Raw genomic sequence first — 27,349 nt, forward strand, 5'->3', positions numbered from 1 at the left:
CTTGTGACATGATGATCGATGCTTGGCTGCCATTTGACCAATAGAAATAATCTCGCTCTTCTGTCCATAATAATCTCAGCACTAACCTGGTTTCCATCCAACCATCCCTTACAAAAAACTTCTACAGGAGTCCTGCATGAAAAATCCTGCAGAAATCCTGCAGAATATCCAGTATATACTACAGGTTTAGGAAGTCCTGCAGGATATCCCACAGGATTTTCAGGGCCACTTTTCTGTAGGACAAAATTCATACAGGAATCCTGGAGGACACACTAGGAATCATGCAGATACTTCTGATGGAATTGTCCTATAGGAAAATGGCACCCAAATCCTGTGAGATATCCTGCAGGTAATAATCCTGCAGGTAATTCCACAAGATTTTCAGGGCAATTCCTGTTGAACAATCTGCAGGATCCTTTCCTCATCCTTCAGAGAATTCCCTGTAGGACAATCCACATTCCTTCAAAAGAATGGACAGAAAGTGCAAGACATTAGATTGCATGGCAATTTTATTATTCAATGCAGCAACAGCAGATGTCTTTGATTGTCCATTTCAACCACACTGCATGAAAGATAGTTCCTAGGAGATAGAAAATGAGATTTTGAATAAATGTGGTAAAAGCGTATTTTGTACCGAGTGAGCGTAATGGTGACATCACATGAACAGCTTATGTGTATTAGTGTGAATGGAAAAGGATGTCTGCAATGGTAAACTTGGTGATAGTTGGTTTTAAAATGGCTGGTACACCAAAAACATCTGTGAGTACTGCTATGCACGTGTTAGACTCCATTGTAAAGGGAGAAATGAGAGGCTGAAACTGTGTGTGTTACCTTCGCCTGCATGGCTGTCCAGTGCTGCTTTCTGTGGTAGTCAGTCTCACTGTTGTTCATAGGCTCTGTCTTAACTGGGGATGAGAGAGATGAGAGTTCACAATATAACTGCTGATGTGTGTGTGTGTTATATGAAAAACAGCAACAAAATAGTGCAAATGATATACTGTAGTAGTAAAGGAAACCTACTCACCTGTGTGTGTGGTTTCTGTGATCCCTGTAGTCTAAGCTGTAAGGGAAAAGAAGTGAATTCACATGGTTGAGGTGGGGAAACTGTCAAAGCAAGCTAAAAGTAAAACAGAAAGTGATGTTAGATTTAAATATAAATTGGTACACGTATTTAAACTATTTGTTAATTATGACCACTTAACACTTAATTCATTACAATGTATTTCAATTAAAATAATGTGATTTCATAGAAAAACAATGTTGTAAAACCCTCTTTACTAATTAAATGCAATCACTTCCTTATTTACGTACATGAAAGGTCATGATCGGTCATGTGACTTGGTTACCATTATAAAGTGTTAGCCAAGAAGCCATTAGCCTAGTAATAAAAAAAATAAAAAAATCGCCGTCAGTTTCAAAACACTTACATGTAATTGCCAGCATTTTGGAATTTAGTATTCAAATTTAAAAGGCACACATATCTGAGCTATCTTTGATGCAGGTGCATGGTAACAGTTGAATAGCATGAGAAAAAAAGAAACCTGCACACTGCTCTTGCCTCAAGGCCTTTGTAAGAGTTTTTACATACTGAATTCGACTATGTGTAACAAACCTGTTGTACAACCCTGATCTCTACACACACACACACACACACACACGCACACACACACACACACACACACACACACACCCTAGCTGAGCCCGGCTGGGTGGGCATTTTGCCTTTCCATTGGCTGTTCGATCAGTCCCTCTTTTTGCTTGGCGTATCCAGAACGTGGGCGTTTATAGTATCTGGCAGATAAAATAGCGCTTGTAGTGATGACGTCGGGAGCTAGTGCGCAACAGAAATGCTGGGTTCAAAACTGGAAACTGAAATCTTCGACTTCCGAGCGCTCGAGACAGCTAAGATCTCGGGAAACAAACAAACAAACAAACAAACAAACTGGGAAAAAATCGTTATGGACGGTCATCGAACTCTGAATTCAAAGTCAGAAACTCTGGCATATTTATAAAACTCCGACCTGAAGATCACTGATGTCATGATTTAACCATTTCTCCCCCCAAGTTCCCAGTTGCCTTGAAAGCACCAAAAACGGGTTTATCACAACAGCTTGTGAAAAGTTATCTTCATAATAATTTCTTGCTATCTCTGCCGCTGAAGAGAGTCTAGAAAAGTTCAATGGAATTTTGGAGTCGAAAGGAGATGGTTCCTCAATATAGAAAAAAAGTGAATGGATTATATCGAGTGCTGGAAGAGTTGCTACCTAATGGGGAGGACAACAGTCCATGTGGACTATCTGTGCATATGAGTTGTTCTCCTTTTTCGAGCGATATGTTTATCCTAGGCATCCTGTCATGTCATAAATCTGATTTGTAAAAAAATATTTCCTTGTGTAAATTCATTAGGTAGGCCTATTCACTGCAGTATTATTCCTAATAATTCCTCTTTAGCTTTTGGAGTCCCAGGAAAATATAGATAGCTTGTTGTACACTTATTTCTAGCCTTTTATTTACTACTACAGCTTGCTCTTGCTTGCTGAACGTAAAATACAGAAACCCAAAAATCTGAGGTGAATTCATTACGCCTATTCTGCTGCAAAACTTTTCTTAAACTGAAGTAAACATTTGGTTATGAACGGTAAAAGCGTTCCTTAATGAATACGCCCATGGCTTCTATGGGAGGAATGGCATTTCATAATCTAACTTTTTTCTTGCACTTTGACACGTAAAATATGTATAGCCCTAATATTTCGCTTCTTCGGCTAGCTGCGCAATAGGCGGACGGACGCAAGATTCGTGAAATCCCAGGAAAAACCACAGGCTACAAAATCTATAGGGGATGTATTTGTAATACTCGGCCTAATAGGGTTTTCATGGAGAGAAGTAGGCTTGCTCTCGCCAATTGCTGAATGTACAATAGGCCTAGACCGAATGAACTGTCTGTGAAAGTTGCGGAGAGAGAGTGCCGATAACATTGTTGCACTGATGTATTAAATGGCTGCACAGGACAGTTGTGAGTTGTGAAAAACACATCCAAACCAATTGACATCCATTGGAAAAATGAAATCACTTGCAAACCACTTGAGCAATGAGGCAAATAATGTCATGATGTAAAATATGTGCAGGCTAAACAACGTTTGTTGTTGAATATCTACATTTAATTTAAATACGAGTTTCTATATTATATTTTTTATCAGGCTACATGTAGCATACATTGAAGTATTATTTACAGTTGTCACTATGACCACACCCTGAAGCGCTGAATAGTCTGTGTTTACCAGCTTATTAATATGCTAATACAATGTGCAGTAGGCTGCTTTGATCAGTTGATTGACTTACTAGTTAGCTAACCAAACCATCAGTCCTAGCTTGCTATTATGAAAATCAAATTCTAACAATGCCAATGTTTTCAATTTCGACTTAGCTTTCAAAAGCAGCTCATAAATAGAACATGTAAAAATGAACTATAGACATTGCATTCTACTGTGCAAATTTACTGTGAGCATTATAGGGAATTATAAACTGGGTGGTTGGAGCCCTGAATGCTGATTGACTGACAGCCGTTGTATATCAAACAATATACCACGGGTACGACAACTTTTATTTTTACTGCTCTAATTACGTTGGTAACCAGTTTATGTAAGCGATAAACGTCAATGTTCTGTACATTATCTTGAAAATAACGGACGACGCAGCGGGATGCAGCGGAGCCGCGTCCCATTGCGGAGTTCATTTTCCAAGGTAATGTACAGAACAAGGTAATGAACAGAACAGAACGGAGGCGTTTATCTCGCTTATACCACAGTTGCTGAAGAAAACCATATGAAAGCACACATTTACTGGTATAAATGCTTTTTTTTCATTGATATTTCAATTTTTATAAACAAATTCATACCTTTTCATATTTTGGTTGCTAGACGTTACCCAGTCGTTCGTTCGATTAACTAGACAAGACCCAGTTGTTCGTTCTTTATGTTCCGTTGCCATTTTCGCTGGCAACATTCCTATCCCTTTCCATTCTATTTATTTAACCAGGTAGGCTGGAGGTAGGTCCTTGCTTGCTAGCTATGGCTAATAGTCAAACTCTGTTGCCAGAATGCAAATAGTCCGGGTTGCCATTTGAGTCTTATGGCTTGGGGGTAAAAACTGTTGAGAAGCCTTTTTGTCCTAGACTTTGCACTCCGGTACCGCTTGCCATGCTGTAGTAGAGAGAACAGTCTATTACTGGGGTGGCTGGGGTCTTTGACCATTTTTAGGGCCAGGGTGTGTACCGAAGTCTGTATATTGAGTATCCATCCCTATACACCTAATATATATTTTTTTATCTTGGTCTTGAACACGCTGTAGGCCTAACATGATATGATTGGTGCTCCAGGCCATAACTTGCTTCATGCCAGGTATGGCAGTTGATGCATCGCGTGTCTCAAAACAGTATGATTAGTCATCTAATGAGAAGGTAGTCTCATCATTCAGTACATGATAGCACAACAAATATTACCGTTTGGAATCAAGGTTCTGTAACGTATACACTGGGAGTCGAGAAGCATGTGATACGTTTAACATAACAATTAACATGGCTCAACACAACGTAGGAGTAGCGTCTAGACATGAACAAACAGAAACAATACTGCCTGGGGAGTATTGTGTGGTAATGGAGAACAGGTGTGCTTGATGATGAAAGCCAGGTGCGGTAATGATGATTCCCAGAACAGGCGGTTAGTAAAACAGCGACATCGAACGCCGGAGGGGAGGCACGTGAGTAGACATGACAGGTTCACAGTTAATTCAGCCCACTAAACTGAAGTGAGTTTGCCAAAACAAATCATTTCTCTTGCAAAATGTGTGTGTTGGGAGGGGACAAGAAAAAAGTTAAGACTCCGCCTCCCTGAATGTAACGATTTCCACTCTGGGGAGGACCACACATGTGTGACTCTTAAGATTGCTTCGATATGATGGGTGTTATATCAAAAGTGTTTCTACCGACATTTCTCTCATAGGCTAATTAAATGTACAGACACAAAAATATGCCTTTTTTTCTCTGAAATGTAGGCCTACTTTTTTACTAAAGGTGGATGGAAACAGGTTACTGATTCAGGATTTGATAGCATTGCAGAGGCCAAAAGTCAGATGTTCTGCTGCATAATAGGTTTACAGTACATCAAGTGGTTATTACATGATGGATTACTGACTGTCATCATGGATTGATATATAAAACATGTTTTCTATCAGAAGTGGGTTTTTTTTCATGCCATCACTATTAGGCTAACAGTCTTATCCTTGTCCTGAAATAGAAGTGAAATGGAATCTACCAATTTAGGGTTGTAAGATTGGAGAAGTGACAGTAAAAACGAAGTGCTGTATGTCTAGATAGGTTACAACCACAACGAACAGCTGAAGGGACATTCTTATATAATCAGTAGGTTTATGTACCCTTGATAGACAATCACTCTAATATATACAGATTTTTGGTATTTTACTGTCAACACTGAATGACTCAAAATCTGAAATACTGAACTGTTGCTTTATTTAATGTATCAAGCAGTTAAGGCGTCATCAGCACTTATTTGCCAATCTTACTATTGTAAGAGTTAGCTAACGTGTTCAAGTGAGAGATTTAAATACATCTATAGTGTGATGTGGCTGATGTTTGATTGTCCGCATAAATTAGGGCATGGTCATCTACCCTATCTGCCGCAGCTAGGGGGGCAGCAAGGCCAGCTTGTCTCCTCCCATCCCCTCGCCTGAACTCTGGTATGGCCCCGAGGGTCTGGCCACTGCCACCCAGACGTGTCACTCCCTCTATCTCACTCTACAAATGATCCTGCTGGGAAGAGACAGGGCAAAGGCAGGGCATGGGGTCAGCAGCCTCCAAATAGACCTTTAGATTAGAGCACTCATTGCCTCTGTGTAATGTCAACATATGAGAGCTTTAGCTGTTGATTGTCATTGAAATGTTTCATTTCATTTTCATATTATTGAAACAGCACTTGCATTTCTTTCTATATAACCAAGATATTACTCTGAGGACAACATATTATGTTGTGGTTGGTTGTTATGAAATTGTCTCTGTTCCTATACAGCATTATGTAACACAAGTCAACGCATAAGCAGCTGCTTCTTCATAAATGTGAGCGAATGATGCATCATTCTGTGTTGTTTACCAATGAAAACATCTCATTTGCAATGCCACAGCAATTAAGTCTGGGCTAATGAATCCTGTTTCCCCTAGCCGATCCAGCCCCCCCAGTAGACCATGGATCACAAACACCCTGGTGTCAGACCCGGGGGCCAAGCAGACAAGATATCTCAGGGCCGTACACAGAGGGGCTGGGACAGACAGCAGGCACAGTGTTCCCCTGCCAGTGGGAGTTATACAGTGGAACGAGTGACAGATTGGCAGATAGAGAAATCATTTGAATATGGAACTCACTAAACCATTGGCTGAGTTGGCAGGTGACAGCAGGGCTTTGATTTTGTTGTTGTTGTTGACTTGTGCTTCTCTCTTTCTCTCTCTCTCTCCCTCTCACTCAGAAAGCACAATACAATGAGAAATCAAAGAATGAAGCTAATGATATTGAACCTTTATCTGTTGGTTAGTGGCTTGTTTCACTTCAAAGGTTTGGGTATTTCAAACCCATTTCCACAGACAATTTTGTCACTATTATTTTGGAACTGCACCATAGCTTTTTAATGTTTTGACACTTGGCGTTTTCTATTCTAGTATACCCAAGACATTTAACCCAGTGTTTTTTAAATTTCAGCCGAAGCCTCTTCTCCTGACAGGCCTTGTTTGGTTCAGTAGACAAGCCTCCCTGTGTCACCAGTCTGAAAAGAGAGAGTGGCTCTAGCTAGTAGAATCTAATGTCCCACTTTCAGCTTGGTAGCTCTCTCACTACTCACACTGAACTGTCACAATGGCATGTTGTCTCACCACAGATCTTCACTCAATTCATTTTAAACATTGGTGTTTGTTGCGGAGCAGCTACGGCTGCATTCAAATAATAACATATGAAAAGATTATTGGCTTGACAAACAGATCACATTCATTCATTTACAGAATGATGAGCATTCTTTATACAAGACCTGCTCTAGACCTGCTGATCGATAAAACTTTTTCCAATATTCATCCCCTCTGAATTCTGCATCAGTGTGTCTTACATATCGAATCATTGCAGATAGCAAGAGTGAAATGAACCCCTTCTGACAGGAAGGTCAGACTTATCAGAAACTCCTTTGATGTATAATTGTTGTTACAGGTACTGTGTACAGAAGATGATGTGTACTTTAGGTAGTATAGGATGTGAATTGATTGTAGTAAATGGACTGTATCCATTGAGTTGATAATACCATGTGTATTAGGAAAGGATTCACCGCAGCCTGCCTGGTTCTGATGACGTATGATGCTGAGGGCTGCTCTATTAACAGACTGTAGATACAGTCCAGATCTTTCATGCAACACTGGGCTTTGAATAGACAACATCATCTGGATCTTTTAATATACACATGAAGCATGCATATTTAGAGACTGTCTGCTTTCTTTTATGATAAAGTATCTATGTCGGAAACATATTTTCAATCAAAAAAACGAGTGACTTTTGCATTGTGTGCAGCAGTTAACAGTAAGAGACAATACATTCAGATGATATTTACTGGTTGCTACTGATGCAACGGACTCAAGAGGCCAGTGGAGATATATGATTGCTCCTGTCATAAAAAAATGAACCTTGGAAATCATTAGGAGGAATTCATGGGATTCAGAGCTGGGCATAACTATCCCTTTAGCCGAGCGCCTGTTCAAATCAATGAGAGTAGACTACAGTAATTACATTGGGGTTGCATGGTGAGGGATGTCTCCGCATACCAGCTGTCTCTTTTGAATAACTAACATGCTTACCGCTGGAAGATTTTAACAGGGATTTATGGTGGAGTAACTGATATTTTAGAATCCCATATAATGAACATGACTATGTGTGAGACTTCATGGCTGCAGACAGTTATGAAAAATGTACCTATGCTGTTACTTTAAATCAAGAGGTGAGCGGGAAAGGTTGGAGCTGTGCCTGGTGCTGTGAGGTGGCCCTTTATTTCAACCAGGCATTACTTAAACAGCTCACAGCAGCCCTGCTCTTTAATGAGTGCCATCTAATGAGAATTAATCAATTATCCAGGTTCTCCACTACAGCAGTGTTGGTATCAGGGATGGACTGGGACCAGAAATCGGCCCGAGGGCCCCACAAAAGCCTTTTTTTTTGTGAGACCCTTGTTATCCTAATATTGATCATTTTGCACAATTCAGACCAGCCCACTGAGCTAAAGATGGAACAACATTTCCTCAAACTGCCTTTAGGACTGTCCATTTCTAGTTGGTTCTCCGGATTGAGCCATTCCTCCACAGTGTGTTGTTTATGATGTGACAGGTGCCTCGGAAAGTCCACAGCACCAACTGACAGCACCATCACTCTGGCCTAGTTGCCCATAGGTGGTGGGGCTGTGGCAGTCCGAGAGCGAGCGAGCGAGAGAGATGGCCACAGGCACAGCAGCATACACATCACTGGCCAATGGCGGAAGAAGAAGTATGACACCCATCTTCCGTTGGTGGGGCTTGAAATGGGATCTGCCAAACGCTGGCAGTGCGAGTCAAGCCAAGGTATTTACATCCCCTGCACCGCTAATGATGACAGATGTTGTCATCTTTGAAGCTTTAACACGAGTCGCATATCTGCCCAGGAGGGAGGCTAAGGTTGTCAGGCGGGGCCTCTAGGTGCCACAGTGCCACTATGTAAGCAATGATGGATATGTTGCAGAGTTTAGGAATAGAGAAGTATAGAGTTGTACTCTTTTTCCTCATCTCTGTATTCTCACACCTCTGTAGTCTCACTTGCCTGTCAATCAGTCATGGGTCATGGATTCATTTTCCTCTATGATTGGGTCCATATTTATATCTGGATGCTCTAAGAAACTTTCTGTACACACACACACATTTCAGTATTCACACACTTCTTTCACACCACAGCTTTTCCCACCAATGGTGTGTTTCCACCAAATGAACTTGTGCGGATAAAAATCTGTGCATGATGACTTATGGCACACAAAATGTACTTTTTCGCTTAAGATTTCATGTACCAAATCAAAATCAAATGTTCAATGTTTTTCCATCACATTTTCACAAAAACTGTTGTGTTAAATAGCAAATGTGCCTGGTTATTAACCAGGTTTCCATCCAACCTTTTTGTGAGTAAAGTACATGTCAGATAAAAGAAAAATCAGGAGAGGCCTGATGGAAACAGAACATTTGTCTGTAAACTTTACAAATGTTGAAGTGGTTGAGGTGGATGAATTGTTTCCATTAACCATTTAGCCAAATTGCTCATTAGTAAATTGTATCCTATGCCTCCCACCAAGTGGCGATGTTAGCATGTAAATCTTGGTGCGACAAAATAAAAAAATATGTGGGATGCATGCCAGCTAAGCCACAACATTAAACAATACATTAATTGCACTATAATGGTGACAAACGGTGCACGCCAACTGTAAGGGCCTACATAAAGGACAGTCCCAACAGCAGTCCCAACACCTTACCACTGCTACACCTGGCTATCAGCAGAGCCTTGTCTGGCAGAGAAACAGTTCATTCAGCCTCATTTACTGCCTTATAAAAATACATTGCTGATATGGCTGACTTGCTTAAAATGTGGTTTCTACTGACAATTGACATGTACAAACTATGGCATAAGGAGACGACAAGCGGGTAAGAAGCAATCCGTAATTTCGATTAAGACAATAATGAGTGAGCTAGGATGGATGTAGTCAATATAGTTATTTGTTCAGCACTTTTGAAATGTACAGTGACAGAATTCAGAACATGGGGCATTCTTACAGTGTTCTCCCGGTACACCAAGTCAGAGTCGTAGGATCAATAAAGGGGGCATATAAGCAGACAATGAAAGCTCTTACAATATTCGATGATTACATTTCTCTAAAACAGGTTATAGGCTACATGTGCACCATCAACTCCGAACAGTAGGCAAAATGAAGAGTGGAAAATAGACCAAATTATTGGGTGAGGCACATGGGCTACTAACAGCTTACTACACAACATATACTTACTATTACTTTCTTAGCTACAGTATACATATCTCCCTGGCATATTACATCATTTATGCAGCAGCATACACAACATTTTTGGAATCACCTTGTGCTGTGCTCTCTTGAACGGGAAGGTGGTGTGGTGGTCCTTTTGAGGGCATATTTTGTCATCAAAGTCTGGCATTCTCTGGATTTATGGTGCTTTCAAGACAACTGGGAACTCTGAAAAAAACATGTTTGAATCATGATGACATCAGTGATCTTCAGGTTGTAGCTCTAGAAAGAGACCAGAGTTCCCAATTTACAATTCCGAGTTCGATGACCGTTCAAAACATATTTTCCCAGTGTGAGCTCGTTTTTTCCAGAGTTCCCAGTTGTCTTGAACTCACTGAAAGATTTCCCAGTTCCGAGTTTCCAGTTGTTTTGAGCATGGCACAAATCATTCTTCATTGAGAGCATAGTCAATGTTGAATGTTTATCATTTTAAGCTTGGAAAAGAGACCCTTAATCCCAGACTTGGGACCACATAGCCACTCCACTGAATAGCAGTCTAGTGATTGCTTGTAGTTAGCCACTGATTCCTTCCAAACCACTCATTGCTGAATTTGCGATTTCCTACTTGTTGTGTAATGTTTATGTCCAATGGTCAATGAGCACTGATACGTTTTATCTATAATTTCTCTTCATATGACAATGATTGAAAAGGATTTGCCAGTAGATTGTCGACTTCATTCATGATGATGACTGCTAGCTAAGATCTTGAAAGTATGATGTTAACATGTCCAATCAAAGCTATGGTAGATATAATGTGATTTGACAATATTTGATCTGTGGCCAATGACATGGAGCCTTCTTGAATGGGCACTTCTAATGTAACTCTATGGCAGCATCCAAGGGGCAAGAATTTTCGAGCTCTCCCTGTAGATTTTGTGGTGACATAGTGTCCCCATGAGTGACAGAACAGTGAGCCAATCATGGCGCAACTAGAGAACATTACAAAACCCCTACGCTCTGTATTTTCTGCTGGCTGCTCCACTACCAAAGAAAGCACTGAGCTAGGCTGAAACACCTGCATTTTGGAGCTGCCTTACACAAGAAAGCAAAAAAGAGACCATGTTTGTATAGGCCTTTATTAACTCTATTATTTTACATTGTTTGCAAACTGATATGTGACACACATTAATGCCAGAATAAAATGCAGGCTCTGCCCCATCTGCCCTGAATGACAGGTCCCCACTGCTCCCACCTATCTGTTTCATGTCTCAGGTAGCCTGCAAAAGCCAGAATGGATATAATACAAGACGTTGGTAATATTTGCCATATTCTAATAATTGTCATGTGCCAACGTTTCGCCACAGTCAGTGCCATGCTGAAACTTGCACTACTGTAGATCTGAAACAATTGGATGGTGAAACTTGCCAGCCAACCAGAAAAGCAAGATGAAGCTATTCAGATATTCTTGAAAGTCAGGACAATCCTTGTCCTACAAATAAATATATTTTTTTATACTTGTGCAAAAAATGATTTTGCAAGTAAGTAGGCATTTTATAATGAAATGTGTAGTGGAGCTTCATAGTTACACACTGACATCACGTAGGCTACCTTCAAAATGATTCAGCAATCATCATTTATTCGAAAAACAACGTTTCCATCATCATTTAGTTAAAATAAAAAAGTTCGACAAAAAAAGAATCCACCGCTGTCAAATGGATATTTTTTTTTGTCGATCATTAGAAAGTTTCTCCTACATCTGTCGCAATTATTTTTTGTTTTTGCGACATTGCTTTTGTCAAATAAACCCGGGTCAACCTGCCTTATGATGGTCTCGGGTCCCTCTAGTGATAAACGACGGGACTTGGTCACCCACTCTATATGAGCAGTACAGTATGAAGGAGGTTTGACGCGGGAGCTGTCCATGGTGCTGAATTAACCGTTTTATGCACTTTAACCAGCATGGATAAATAGCCTACATCTATGAATAGTGAAATAATTGACTACTTAACCACAAATCAGCATGTGCTATTGGGTGCGTCACTGCTCCAGTTATTCATCGCTATTGTATTATCTCATTGTGACAGCACGGAAGCCCTATTCCCTCTGGATTAGGCTGTTGTATTTTGAGCATCGTTGGTCAAGTGTATAGTCGACTTGACATATTGGCTATATGCCTACAATTCGTTTTATTGTAGTCCTTTGTAATACATTTTTATCCCCGCACATTTTCATAACAGGTCAGTGAAAAGGTAGAATATTTTATATATTTCTTTGCCTATTTGGATTAATCGGGCCTGTCAGAGTGAATTGTAATATGCTGTAGTCCTGTTGTGGCTATTGGTGAGAATAGTGAGGTAAGGAGCGATTGTGAAAGAGTTGCAAAGCAATGATGTCATAGTTTTAAGTATGTGCCATGGGAGAGCATATGGTTCGTACCCGCTGCCGAGCGGCAGTGTTGCTTTGTTATGAACAGGCGGCGCTGTAGCTGGCGGAAGAGTAAGTCGCCCAGCCCAGTATATCTTCGCCTGGAAAATAGAAGCCGAGGGGGAGACGAGAAAACGGGAGGAGAAAATACAGTGTTGGCAGGAGGAGAAAGAGAAAGCTACGATAATGGCCGCTAAATCGGATGGGGTATTGAAAATGAAAAAGAGCGATGTAGCTTTCACGCCTTTGCAGAATTCGGACCACTCGGGCTCAGTACAAGGACTCGTTCCAGGATCGCAGCCGGATTCGGGAATTGGGGATGGGGACTTCGTGAATGGGGAATCTCGGTGCTGTGGTTCTAAATCGACATGTCTTCGCCTTGGCAGAGAGCAGCAAACTAAATACACGATATGGGACTGTCTATGGATCCTCGCCGCAGTGGCGGTGTATTTCGCCGATGTAGGCACCGATATTTGGCTTTCTGTCGACTATTACCTCCGACGCGAGTATTGGTGGTTCGGACTCACACTATTTTTTGTGGTGCTAGGGTCGTTCTCCGTCCAAGTCTTCAGTTTCCGATGGTTCGTCCACGATTTCAGCACGGAGGAGAGCTCAAATGCCGCCGGTGCGGCAAACTGCTCATCCCACATGGACGGGAAGCTGCTGACCGGTTCTGCTTCACATGGAGACGTGGGCGCCCAACCGTCCACACCTCAAAAACAGGCATCCACCGCCAGCAAGAGCAACACCACAAGCAACAGTAACAGCAGCACGGCAACCCGGACTAATAAGCAAAGGTCGGCGTCCTGTTCTGTCTTTATCTGGTCCGCGCAATCCGTCATCCACATCTTGCAGCTTGGGCAGATTTGGAGGTAAGCGTTTTATATGCTATTTTGAATGAATGGAGTAGCTGCAGCCAATTAGCCTAGTAAGCCTACCTATGTTCTGCACGTAGGCCTACACATTTGGTACACTTGGCTCCCATCATGCCCAAGAGGGTCTATCATTCGTTATTAGGCACCACCTGCCATTGAACGTATAGCATTTCAGCTTTTACGCGCACTGTAAAGCCCTTTGAGTGCCCTGAGTAGACTCTTGGTGCGGTGATTGGTGTTATGTCTTGAATAAACAATAACTGGGAGAGAAAATAGTCTGTCGTAAATCAAAATGGGATCATAGATCATGATGTGATATCTTTGTGAATGTGCTTGGTCAAATGGCGAACTCAAAGTTGTGTTTAATTAATTGAATTCCTCACACCACAGGCCTAGATGTATGCAGTCCAGCTTAGTATACAAATGTGCTACTCATTACAGCTAGGCCTATTATACTGGGCCTATTATTTACAAACAAGAAATAGTGTGTGTAAGGAAACCAACAGTAACAAATCACATTGATCTCCCAAAATGAATAATATATCAAATATATATTTTAGACATTTGGGTTCTGAACATTGAGGTTGAGGGTATGCTGTGTGCTATATAATGTGTATGTGTCAAGTAGACCTCAACACATGAGGATTAGACATCAATACTGTTCCCCAACTGGTGGCCGGTGGTTTAATTTGGTTTTCTGAGCAAAACATATTTGTATTATATATATATATATACACTACCGTTCAACAGTTTGGGGTCACTTAGAAATCTCCTTTAATTTTGAAAGAAAAGCAATTTTTTTTGTCAATTTAAAATAACATCAAATTGATCAGAAATACAGTGTAGACATTGTTAATGATGTAAGTAACTATTGTAGCTGGAAACAGCTGACTTTTTATGGAATATCTACAAGGCATAGAGAGGCCCATTATCAGCCTTCTAGGCAGAGTTGCAAAGACAAAGCCATATCTCAGACTGGCCCCCCAAAAAATAAAAGATTAAGTTGGGCTAAGGAACACAGACACTGGACAGAGGAACTCTGCCTAGAAGGCCAGCATCCCAGAGTCTGCTCTTCACTGTTGATGTTGAGACTGGTGTTTTGTGGGTACTATTTAATGAAGCTGCCAGTTGAGGACTTGTGAGGACCTCTGTTTCCCAAACTAGACACTCTAATGTACTTCTCCTCTTTCTCAATTGTGCACCAGGGCCTCCCACTCTTTCTATTCTGGTTAGAGCCAGTTTGCGCTGTTCTGTGAAGGGAGTAGTACACAACGTTGTATGAGATCTTCAGTTTCTTTGCAATTTCTCACATGGAATAGCCTTCATTTCTCAGAACAATGTTCTCAGAACAAAGTTCTTCAGAACAAAGTTCTTTGCTTCTTGCCATTTTGAGCCTGTAATCTAACCGACAAATGCTGATGCTACAGATACTCAAATAGTCTAAAGAAGGCCAGTTTTATTGCTTCTTTAATTAGCACAACAGTTTTCAGCTTTGCTAACATAATTGCAACAGGGTTTTCTAATGATCAATTAGTCTTTTAAAATGATAAACTTGGATTAGCTAACACAACGTGCCATTGGAACACAGGAGTGACGGTTGCTGATAATGGGCCTCTGTACTCCTATGTAGATATTTAATTTAAAAACCTGCCGTTTTCAGCTACAATAGTCATTTACAACATTAACCATGTCTACACTGTATTTCTGATCAGTTTGATGTTATTTTAATGGACAAAAAATGTGCTTTTCTTTCAAAAACAAGGAGATTTCTAAGTGACCCCTAACTTTTGAAAGGTAGCATACGTAACACCAGCAAATCAGCTCCAAGTTATTTTTAATTTTGGAAATCTGTTCCAAATTATTCCCACGCATAATATATATATATATATACTTATGTATATTTGATTGAATACAAATGTAAGCAAGGTTTGAAATGATTATGTTTTAGTCAATTTGCAGTCTGCAAATTATTTGTAATTTTGTTCCGGCCCCTGATCATCCGCTCAATAAAAAAATTGGCCCGCGGCTAGATCTAGTTGATGATCCCTGCTGTAGAGACATTAAACCAGCACCTAGCGACCTCGTCAAGGGGTTCGAAGCTCTTGGCGTAATGGTTAAGGTTTTGACTTGACAGTCGCTGTCCCTGGGTTTGAGTCCCAGTTGGGGCTACCCACTGAATTCACTAAATTTGGTGTCAGAAGTGGGATGGCTCAAGGGCAGCCATTGGAGAGGCGTCTACACGTGAGAGGGACATGATATAGAGAAGCATTGGGACAGACATGCTCTCCCGAAGGAATGGATCATGTAGCGATCTTAACCCAACACCTAGCAACCCTGTCAAGAGTTTTGGATCTCTTGGCATAACAGTTGGGTTTTGGCTTGACAGTCACAGGACCCAGGTTCGAGTCCCGGTTGGGGCTCCCCCTGAATTTGCTACAATACACACTCTTTGCAAAGAGCACATAATGTCAGAATAAATGTATTGTCATGAAAATGTACCCACATTAAATTCAAGTTCAATACCTAAATAGAAACTTATACTGATGTAGTGGTGATATTGAATAAAACTACATTGTAAATCTATTATTAATGAGATTGAGCTTTAACTTTGAAATGCCCTTCATTAAATAGAGGGGGCGTAACACGCTATTAGTGGATATTGCTTCCATTGTCAATGCAATTTCTCCCTGGTGGCATTCTATTTTGTGCATCCATTGTGTTCCAGTCACACACAGCTTACAGTAGGCCACATGTTATCTGCTATCTGGGCCAATTTAATTTGTGTATGTGTGTGTGTGTGTGTGTGTGTGTGTGTGTGTTTGTGCTTGCAATGCCAGAGTTTTGTGTACTTGCAACGCCAGAGTCTGTTACTTGTTACTCCAAGGGCCAGCCGTGCTGCCCTGTTCTGAACCAATTGCAATTTTCCTAAGTCCCTCTTTGTGGCACCTGACCACATGACTGAACAGTAGTCCAGGTGTGAGAGAACTAGGGCCTGGAGGACCTGCTTTGTTGATAGTGCTGTTAAGAAGATAGAGCAACACTTTATTACGGAAAAATTTCTCCCCATCTTAGCTATTGGTGAATCAACATGTTTTGACCTTGATAGTTTACAATCCAGGGTTACTCCAATCAGTTTATTCACCTGAACTTGCTCAATTTCCACATTAAATATTTTAAAGATTTAGTTGAGGTTTAATTAAATGATTTGTCCCAAATACAATGATTTTAGTTTTTGAAAAATGTAGGACTAACTTATTCCTTGCAACCCATTCTGAAACAAACTACACCTCTTTGAGTGTTGCAGTCATTTCAGTCGCTGTAGTAGCTGATGTGTATAGTGTTAAGTCATCTGCATACATAGACACACTGGCTTTACTCAAAGTTAGTAAAGATTGAAAAAAGTAAGGGGCCTAGACAGCTGCCCTGGGGAATTCCTGATTCCTCCTGGATTATGTTGGAGAGGCTTCCATTAAAGAACACCATCTGTGTTCTGTTAGACGGGTAACTCTTTATTCACAATATAGCAGGTGGTGTAAAGCCATTACACATACGTTTTCCAGCAGCAGACTATGATCAATAATGTCAAAATCTGCACAGAAGTCTAACAAAACAGCCCCCACAATCTATTTATAATCAATTTATCTCAGCCAATCATCAGTCATTTGTGTAAGTGCTATGCTTGTTGAATGACCTTCCCTATAAGCGTGCTGAAAGTCTGTTATCAATTTGTTTACTGTAAAATAGCATTGTATCTGGTCAAACACCATTTTTTTCCCAAAACTTTACTAAGGGTTGGTAACAGGCTGATTGGTTGGTTATTTGAGCCAGTAAAGGAGGCTTTACTATTCTTTGGTAGTGGAATTACTTTTGCTTCCCTCCAGGCCTGAGGTCACACACTTCTAGTAAGCTTAAATTGAAGCTATTGCAAATAGAAGTTGTAATATCGTCTGCTATTATCCTCAGTAATTTTTCAACTAAGTTGTCAGACCCCGGTAGCTTGTCATTGTTGATAGACAACAATCATTTTTTCACCTCTGACACACTCACTTTATGGAATTCAAAATTACAATGCATGTCTTTCATTATTTGGTCAGATATACTTGGATGTGTAGTGTCAGTGTTTGTTGCTGGTATGTCAAGCCAAAATTTGCTAATCTTGCCAATGAAAAAATCCTTCAAGTAGTTGGCAATATCAGTCGGTTTTGTGATAAATGAGCCATCTGATTCAATGAATGATGGGGCTGAGTTTGCCTTTTTACCCAAAATGTCATTTAGGGCGCTGCAAAGCTTTTTACTATCATTCTTTATGTAATTTATCTTAATTTCGAATAGTCACATGATTTCTCAATTTGCAGTATGTTTGCCAATCAGTTGTGCAGCCAGACTTATTTGCCATTCATTTTGACTCATCCCTCTCAACCATACCCTTTTTCAATTCCTCATCAATCCACAGGGATTGAACAGTTTTTACAGTAATTTTCTTGATGGACACAGGTTATTAGTAACTGGGATGAGTAATTTCATAAATGTGTCAAGTGCAGTGTCTGTTTGCTCCTCATTACACACTACGGACCAACAAATATTCTTTACATCAGCAACCTAGGAATCACTACAAAATGTATTGTATGACCTCTTCTACACTATATTAGGTCTAGCCTTTGGAACTTTGGTTTTCCTAGATATGGCTACTATATTGTGATCACTACATCCGACGGATCGGAATACTGCTTTCAAGCTCATTTCTGCAGCATTAGTAAAAATGTGATCAATACTTCCCTGTGCTGTTTGTAAGTTCGCTGGTAGGTTGACTGATAACCTGAACCAGGTTGCAGGCACTGGTTACAGTTTGAAGCTTTTTCTTTAGTGGGCATCTTGATGAAAGCTAGTCAATATTTAAATCACCCAGAAAATATACCTCTCTGTTGATATCACATACATCATCAAGCATTTCATACTGACTGTTAGCACTTGGTGGTCTATAGCAGCTTCCAGCAAAAATGGGCTTTAGGTGAGGCAGATGAACCTGTAGCCATATTACTTCAACAGTATTTAACATGAGATCCTTACATGAATGTGGTTCTGAATATAAACAGCAACAACTCCACCATTGGCATTTCTGTCTTTTCTGTTAACTTTGTATTTCTACCACTGTATCATCAAAGGTATTATCTTAGTGAGTTTCAGAGATAGTCAGAATATGAATGTCATCTGTTACTAGCAAGTTACTTATTTCATGAACCTTGTTTCTTAACCTACATATGTTAACATGGGCTATTTTGAGCACTTTTCTGGGATGCTTGGTTGTTTTCATTGCTTTACTGGGAAGCTTAGCAGCAGTAGATATTCTCATGTTATTTATGTTAGTGCAGGGTGAGCTGCACACAGTGGACTCCCTACTAGGGCACACCGCCTCAGTGCTAACAGCATATATCTGGTTCATAGGCACATGATTGCTGCATACAATAGCTATAGGATCAACAGTGGCATTCAGGGCAGTTAGAGGGACACCAATTAGGTTACCTACATTGTCTACCAACGCCCCTGGTATAATGTACATTTACTAAGGCATTATGACATCTTAGCGACACAATGGTAGGGATTAACTGAGCCGGGCTTACAAATTCAGAATGCTCACGAGCAGGCGGCTATTACAGCCGATTGGCTTGTGGCGGCCGAGTTGAGGGGGCAAGCAGTGTTATACACATCCATGCCACTATCCTGTATTCAGTCTCTAGGCTTCATAAGATACCAGAAAAAGAGCTGTCTGACTCCATCTCAGTGCATTCCATTTCTGGACCTCGAGCTAGACTCACTCGCGTATCACGCGTTTCTATCCCCACGGGGTATGTCCGGGTTCCGGCTCTGCTTCCAAGTTCCGGCTGGGTCACAGAGTGTGTTTTCAACAATGCCTATGCCAACTGGGGAGGATGGCTTCTATGATGGAAGCTGTTATGGTGGGGCTATTGTTGATACGACCCTTCCAATGCTGAGTGCCAGCCGCACCCCTGGGTGCATCTCGCAGCCTAAGCCGGTCGCTTCGGGTGTCCCTGTCAGGCCCACGGGCCATGGCCCATTGGTGGGACCCTCTGCTATTTTAAGGGGGCTCCCAGGGGCTGAGTTGTATCCACAAGGTGATCACGATAGACACGTCCCGTCGAGGGTGGGGCACACTGTACGATGGTAACTCAATTGGGGGGTATGGACACGTGTGCAGAGTGCAATGCATATTAATTACCCAGAACTCTTAAAATTGTCAGAGACTCCAGTCCCGCAAGTCATAGACTATCTTCTCTGCTACCGCATGGCAAGTGGTACCGGTGCTGTTTACTATCACTGTTTATTATCTATGCATAGTCATTTCACCCCTACCTTCATAAACAAATTTCCTCAACTAACCTGTACCCCCGCACATTGAGTTGGTACTTGTACCCCCTGTATATAACCTCATTATTGTTGTTTTATTGTGTTACTTTTTATTATTTTTTACTTTAGTTTATTTAGTAAATATTTTCTTAACTGTTCTTGAACGGAATTGTTGGTTAAGGGCTTGTAACTAAGCATTGTATGTAAGGTCTACACTTGTTGTATTTGGCGCATGTGACAAATAAAGTTTGATTTGATTTGTATCTGGCACTTGGCACTTCACCCTGCTTTTGTTGAGCCGACTTGTGCTGGTCAGAACCGAGAGTATGTCAGTAGTTACGTGCATCAACATAACTTTGGCTCGCTCCCTATTGCTGGTGAGCAGTGAGCATTATACCAGCAACAGTGTGTGAAAACCTTACAGAAAACGTTTGACCTCTGTCATTGCCAACAAAGGGTATACAGTGGGGCAAAAAAGTATTTAGTCAGCCACCAATTGTGCAAGTTCTCCCACTTAAAAAGATGAGAGAGGCCTGTAATTTTCATCATAGGTACACTTCAACTATGACAGACAAAATGAGGGAAAAAAATCCAGAAAATTACATTGTAGGATTTTTAATGAATTTATTTGCAAATTATGGTGGAAAATAAGTATTTGGTCAATAACAAAAGTTTATCTCAATACTTTGTTATATACACTTTGTTGGCAATGACAGAGGTCAAACGTTTTCTGTAAGTCTTCACAAGATTTTCACACACTGTTGCTGGTATTTTGGCCCATTCCTCCATGCAGATCTCCTCTAGAGCAGTGATGTTTTGAGGCTGTTGCTGGGCAATATGGACTTTCAACTCCCTCCAAAGATTTTCTATGGGGTTGAGATCTGGAGACTGGCTAGGCCACTCCAGGACCTTGAAATGCTTCTTACGAAGCTACTCCTTCATTGCCCGGGCGGTGTGTTTGGGATCATTATCATGCTGAAAGACCCAGCCACGTTTCATCTTCAATGCCCTTGCTGATGGAAGGAGGTTTTCACTCAAAATCTCACGATACATGGCCCCATTCATTCTTTCCTTTACACGGATCAGTCGTCCTGGTCCCTTTGCAGAAAAACAGCCCCAAAGCATGATGTTTCCACCCCCATGCTTCACAGTAGGTATGGTGTTCTTTGGATGCAACTCAGCATTCTTTGTCCTCCAAACACGACGAGTTGAGTTTTTACCAAAAAGTTATATTTTGGTTTCATCTGACCATATGACATTCTCCCAATCTTCTTCTGGATCATCCAAATGCTCTCTAGCAAACTTCAGACGGGCCTGGACATGTACTGGCTTAAGCAGGGGGACACGTCTGGCACTGCAGGATTTGAGTCCCTGGCGGCGTAGTGTGTTACTGATGGTAGGCTTTGTTACTTTGGTCCCAGCTCTCTGCAGGTCATTCACTAGGTCTCCCCGTGTGGTTCTGGGATTTTTGCTCACCGTTCTTGTGATGATTTTGACCCCACGGGGTGAGATCTTGCGTGGATCCCCAGATCGAGGGAGATTATCAGTGGTCTTGTATGTCTTCCATTTCCTAATAATTGCTCCCACAGTTGATTTCTTCAAACCAAGCTGCTTATCTATTGCAGATTCAGTCTTCACAGCCTGGTGCAGGTCTACAGTTTTGTTTCTGGTGTCCTTTGACAGCTCTTTGGTCTTGGCCATAGTGGAGTTTGGAGTGTGACTGTTTGAGGTTGTGGACAGGTGTCTTTTATACTGATAACAAGTTCAAATAGGTGCCATTAATACAGGTAACAAGTTTTCTACAATGTAGAAAATAGTAAAAAAATAAAGAAACTCTTGGATGAGTAGGTGTGTCCAAACTTTTGACTGGTACCGTATATATGCAATCTCTGTATACGTTTACACTTATTTCACTCATGTAATATAATATTGCTTTTCTGTAAGGGTTGTCGTTTTCAATTGCACCTGTGTTGTTTATAATATGGCTGTCAAAACCTCTCCATACAGTATGCCAGATGTGTATAGAGCACATCTTTGGATTGAGACATATCTCATTATAGGGTTTGCAAATGAGCAGCCTGGAATCGACCCCACAGTGTTGACCTTGCATTCTAGACCAGGTGTTGCATACATCTCAATGAAGAAGAAAGTATTTGCACAACCACAACCATGAATGCACAGCAGCTGGGCTCATAATTGTAATTCACACTCCTAACGAACACGGACTAAGAGTGTGCACTTAGTGAATTACCTCAGACACACCATCAATTATAGTTGTTCATGAATGCCATAGTGTATTAGTTAAATGAATGGTACTCACATATAACAAATACACTCACCGGACAGTTTATTAGGTACACCACCCCATTCCCCAATCTCTACTCGGTAAAGCCCCGCCTTATCTCAGCTCACTGGTCACCATAGCAGCACCCACTCGTAGCACGCGCTCCAGCAGGTATATTTCACTGGTCACCCCCAAAGCCAATTCCTCCTTTGGTCGTCTTTCCTTCCAGTTCTCTTTCTTTCTTTAGCTCCTTTGCACCCCAGTATCTCTACCTGCACATTCATCTTCTGCCGATCTACCATTCCAGTGTTTAATTGCTATATTGTAATTACTTCGCCACCATGGCCTATTTATTTCCTTAACTTACCTCATTTGCACTCACTGTATATATACTTTTTGTTTTCATTTGTTCTACTGTATTATTGACTGTATGTTTTGTTTATTCCATGTGTAACTCTGTGTTGTTGTATTTGTTGGATTGCTACGCTTTATCTTGGCCAGGTCTCAGTTGCAAATGAGAACTTGTTCTCAACTAGCCTACCTGGTTAAATAAAGGTGAAATAAATAATTAATTAATAAATTCACGAAAATGGATTGCGCCAACAGACAGTGAGTCACGTGGCTGTGGCTTGCTGTATAAATCAGGAATCAAAGCATTCAGTTACTGTTTGATTGACTGTTTAGAATGGGAAGAACCTAGAATGTTTAGAACCTGTGACCCATGCTACTTTGAGCGTGTTACGATGATGAGTGCCAGGCTCGCCAGATTCAGTATCTCAGAAACGGCCACCCTCCTGGGCTTTTCACGCACGACAGTGTCTTGTTGATGAGAAAGACTTTGAAGGAGAATGGCAAGAATCGTGCAAGCTAACAGGCAGGCCATAACTAGACAAATAACTGCGCAGTACAACAGTGTTGTGCAGAACGGCATCTCGGAATGAACAACTGGTCGATCCTTGTCACAGATCGGCTGTTGCAACAGACGACCAATCTGGGTGCCACTGCTCTCAGCTAAAAACAAGAAGAAGAGGCTAGTTTGAGGTCCAGTTTGAGTGTTTGTTGCAGCTGCAGCTACCCAGGGATGTGTGTGCTTTGGGGACCTTTAACAGAATGTGACTGGCAGGACGGGTGTTGTATGTGGAGGATGAGGGCTGCAGTAGGTATCTCAGATGGGGGGAGTGAGGCCTAAAAGGGTTTTTATAAATAAGCATCAACCTGTGGGTCTTGCGACGGGTATACAGAGATTACCAGTTTTTAGAGTAGTATAGAGTGCAGTGATGTGTCCTATAAGGAGCATTGGTGACAAATCTGATGGCCGAATAGTAAAGAACATCTAGCCGCTCGAGAGCACCCTTACCGAACAGCTGGTCGATCTATAAATTACATATCCATAATCTAGCATGGTCATCTGAATCAGGGTTAGTTTGGCAGCTGTGGTGAAAGAGGAGCGATTACGATAGAGGAAACCAAGTCTAGATTTTACCTTAGCCTGAAGCTTTGATATGTAAATTATTACTAGATAGCTACAGTAGTTGCCATGGTAACCAAACAAAACAACTTGTTAGTATAGCTAACCAAACCATCAGTCCTAGCTTAGTATTATGAAAATTGAATTCAACAATACCAATAATATTTTCAATTCGATTTTTGCTTTCAAAAGCTGCTCAAACATAGAACATATAAGTATGAACTATAGCCATTGAATTCTACCATGCAAATATTCTGTGCGTTATTTAAGCAATAAGGCTCAAGGAGGTGTTGTATATGGCCAATATTTTTATTTATTTTTTTAACCTTTATTTAACCAGGCAAGTCAGTTAGGAACAAATTCTTATTTTCAATGACGGCCTAGGAACAGTGGGTTAACTGCCTGTTCAGGGGCAGAACGACAGATTTGTACCTTGTCAGCTCAGGGGTTTGAACTCGCAACCTTCCGGTTACTAGTCCAATGCTCTAACCACTAGGCTACCCTGCCGCCCCCATGGTTAAGAGCTGTTCTTGCGCACGACGCAACACTGAGTTCCTGGACACAGCCTTTAGCCATGGTATATTGGTGATTATACCACAAACCCTCGAGGTGCCTTATTGCTATTATAAACTGGTCACCAATATAATTAGAGAAGTAAAAATAAATGTTTTGTCATACCCGTGGTATATGATCTGAAGTACCATGGCTGTCAGCCAATCAGCATTCAGGGCTCGACCCACCCAGTTTATAAAGGGAAATAATGCACATTCTAGAATGCCTGTCAAACCAATCAGAAATGAGTATTCAACAATGCCATGGTATAATAGTGTTTATTAGTTTTATAGCTTAACTAGCCCATGACCAGGCTTCTGCTATACATATACTGTGACTTCAAAAATTATTTATACCCCTTCACTTATTCTATATTTTGTTGTGTTAAAGCCTGAATACAAAATGTTTTTAAATATTTTTTTCTCTCACCAGTCTACACACTATACCCCATAATGACAATGTGAAAAAATGTTTTTAGAAATGTTGGCAAATATCTCACTCCCCTGAGTCATTACTTTGTAGATGCATTTTTTGGCCACGATTAGAACAGTTTTTTTGGGTAAGCCTTTGCACACCTGGATTGTACAATATTTGCTCATTATTCTTTTTCAATTCTTCAAGCTCTGATAGATTTTCAAGCTGATTTAAGTCAAACCTGTAACTAGGCCGCTGAGTGTCATCTTGGTAAGCCACTCCAGTATAGATCTGTGTTTTAGGTTACTGTCCTGCTGAAAGGTAAGTTTGTCTACCAGGTTTTGCTCTCGAATTTTGCTTGTGCTTATAGCTGTATTTATTTTTATTAGAAAAACTCCTTAGTCCGATGACGAGCATAACCATAATATAATGCAGCCACTACCATGCTTGAAAATATAAACAGTGGTATACAGTGATGTGTTGTGTTGGATTTGCCCCAAACCAGTGGAGGCTGTTGAGGGGAGGATGGCTCATAATAATAGCTGGAACAAAGCGAAACCATGTGTTTGACGTTGATACCATTCCACTGATTCCGCTCCAGCCATTATCACAAGCTCGTTCTCCCCAGTTAAATGCCATCAACCTCCTGTGCCCCAAACTTAACACTTTGTATTCAAGACAAAAAAGTTCCTCTCCGTCAGTTGAGTTAGGAAGGACGCCTGTGTAACAGTATAACTTTATACCGTCCCCTCGCCCATACCCGGGCGCAAACCAGGGACCCTCTGCACACATCAACAAAAGTCACCCACGAAGCATCGTTACCCTTCGCTCCACAAAAGCCGCGGCTCTTGCAAAGCAAGGGGAACTACTACTTCAAGGTCTCAGAGCAAGTGACATCACTGATTGAAACGCTATTTAGCGCGCACCGCTAACTAAGCTAGCCGTTTCACATCCGTTACACCTGTATCTTTGTAGTGACTAGCTGTGTTGATACACCGTCCATAGCCTAATAAATAACTTGCACCATACTCAAAGCGATATTCAGTGTCTACCAAACGGTGATCTTCTTTGCGAGGCATTGGAAAAACCTCCCTGCTCTTTGTGTATGAATCTGTGCTTGAATTGCGCTACTCGATTGAGGGTCCTTACAGATGTGGTACAGAGATGGGGTAGTCATAAAAAATCATGTTAAGCACTTATTGAACACAGAGTCCATGGAACTTATTATGTGATTTATTCATCCTTAAGAGTCTACTGACGCACCCGTGCGTCAATCTAAGTAACATCATTTTAAGACAGAGATATGTCAGTTTAAGCTGGAGATGGGCAGCATCTCAATCTACCGCATCCGCCTATGTTGGCCGAGCTGTTTGTCAGACGTTGAGACATCGTTGGTCTTCTCACCAAAATGTCTGTCGCGTCTGAACGGTTTGGTCTACAAACTAATGTGACCCCACTATGGAAAGAGAGATTCTCCGTTTTGCTCTACGACCCCCACAAGTGTCACGGGACTCGTCTCAAGGTAAAACGGTACCGTTTAAAAAAAAATGAATGCAAGTATGGAGATAGTTTTGTGCCAACAAAATAAAATGGTCACATATGTGTCCAAAAAACACAAATATGGTATATCTCCTAGATATAGGAAAGACACTTCAAAACCTTATTCCTTATGACTTATTTCTGTTTTGCCACTTATGAATGTGTTACTCAATTTCAATACATTTCTATGGGCTATAGTAGTAAAGGCCAAATTCAATATTTTCTTAAATCATTTATGATACCTACAGGGGTCCTAAAATTCAAAATCAGATCGCTAAATAATCCATGGTAAGACCATCTTAAAACAATTCCATATGTTAGCTTAGTAGACCCCACCCCCTAAAAGACTTTGACATTTTTACTCCTGAACTTATTTAGGCTTGCCATAAATAATTTCTAAAATGTTCTACAAACAAAATTCCACTTTGACATTATGATGTATTGTTTGTAGCTCACTGACACAAAATTGAAATGTTATGAATTTTATATTCAGGCTGTAACAAAATGTTGAAAAATGAAGGTAATCTATTTTAAATTCAGGCTGTAACACAACTAAATGTGGAAAAAGTAAAGGGGTGTGAATACTTTCTGAAGGCACTATATTGTTATACAACTCTGTAACTCTATGAGTCAGTCCATTATGTAGAAAACTATTGTGCTGTATTCATTATAATGCACATAACACTCTTAATTGAATCCATTACATTCTCTACCTGCATCCTTATTCTGTCAACCACTGTGTGCATGACGAATGTATACTGAATGCTGTCATGGAGACGATGCCTCTCCTTGGATACATCCCAAATAGCATCCTATTCCCTATGCAGTGCACTAATACCCCCATGGGCCTTGGTCAAAATAAGTGCACTATATAGGGAATAGGGTGCCATTTGGGGTGCAGACCTTGTCTTGTGTTTATGAGGTATGATTGCCAGGATGCCGTGTGTGCATTATGTGATTTATGGCAGGGTAGCAGTGTATCCTCAAGCTGTACTACTGACTCAATGTTGTATAGGATGACGGTAGTAGGATACATTGAGCCAGTCTGTTTTTCTGTGGAAGACTGTCATATTTGTCATCTGTGCAAAGTACTCATTGCGGGATGTAGTTTCATGTTCAGAGAATGAGGCATATTTGCTGTTGATTTATTTTTTGAGTACAATTGTAAAAAAATTCACAGCTTTACATACTCCTCAATGGTGGTAGTTTTCTGTTGTACAACAATATACTGTAGGACTCATCAGGGGTTTACCCCTATCAATAAAGATAAGGTTTCCTTTCTTTCATTTCCACTTCATGTTTTGTTTAGTCCTGTTTTGGACTTTTTAATGGACTGTCGCAAGATACATT

At 40.9% G+C, this 27,349-nt stretch overlaps 1 protein-coding gene and 1 long non-coding RNA gene across 2 annotated transcripts in view; one reads left to right on the plus strand and one right to left on the minus strand.

Annotated features, from left to right (window-relative positions):
• Positions 1 to 484: 484 nt before the first annotated feature.
• LOC112226471 lies at positions 485 to 4,124 on the minus strand. Its single transcript, XR_002949741.2, has 4 exons — positions 3,896 to 4,124; positions 1,025 to 1,060; positions 832 to 905; positions 485 to 580 (listed from the first exon to the last, which is right to left on the minus strand). It is a non-coding gene; the product is annotated as an uncharacterized LOC112226471 (long non-coding RNA).
• Positions 4,125 to 12,542: 8,418 nt separating this feature from the next.
• LOC112226472 (XK-related protein 4) overlaps positions 12,543 to 27,349 on the plus strand; it is an 84,318-nt gene continuing 69,511 nt past the window's right edge. The window contains exon 1 of the mRNA XM_024390838.2: positions 12,543 to 13,376. Within this exon, the coding sequence (XP_024246606.1) occupies positions 12,691 to 13,376 (686 nt within the window). The 5' untranslated portion in view covers positions 12,543 to 12,690. The remainder of the gene's footprint in view (positions 13,377 to 27,349) is intronic.

This window comes from Oncorhynchus tshawytscha, linkage group LG28 (assembly GCF_018296145.1).
Source record: "Oncorhynchus tshawytscha isolate Ot180627B linkage group LG28, Otsh_v2.0, whole genome shotgun sequence".
NCBI lineage: Eukaryota > Metazoa > Chordata > Actinopteri > Salmoniformes > Salmonidae > Oncorhynchus > Oncorhynchus tshawytscha.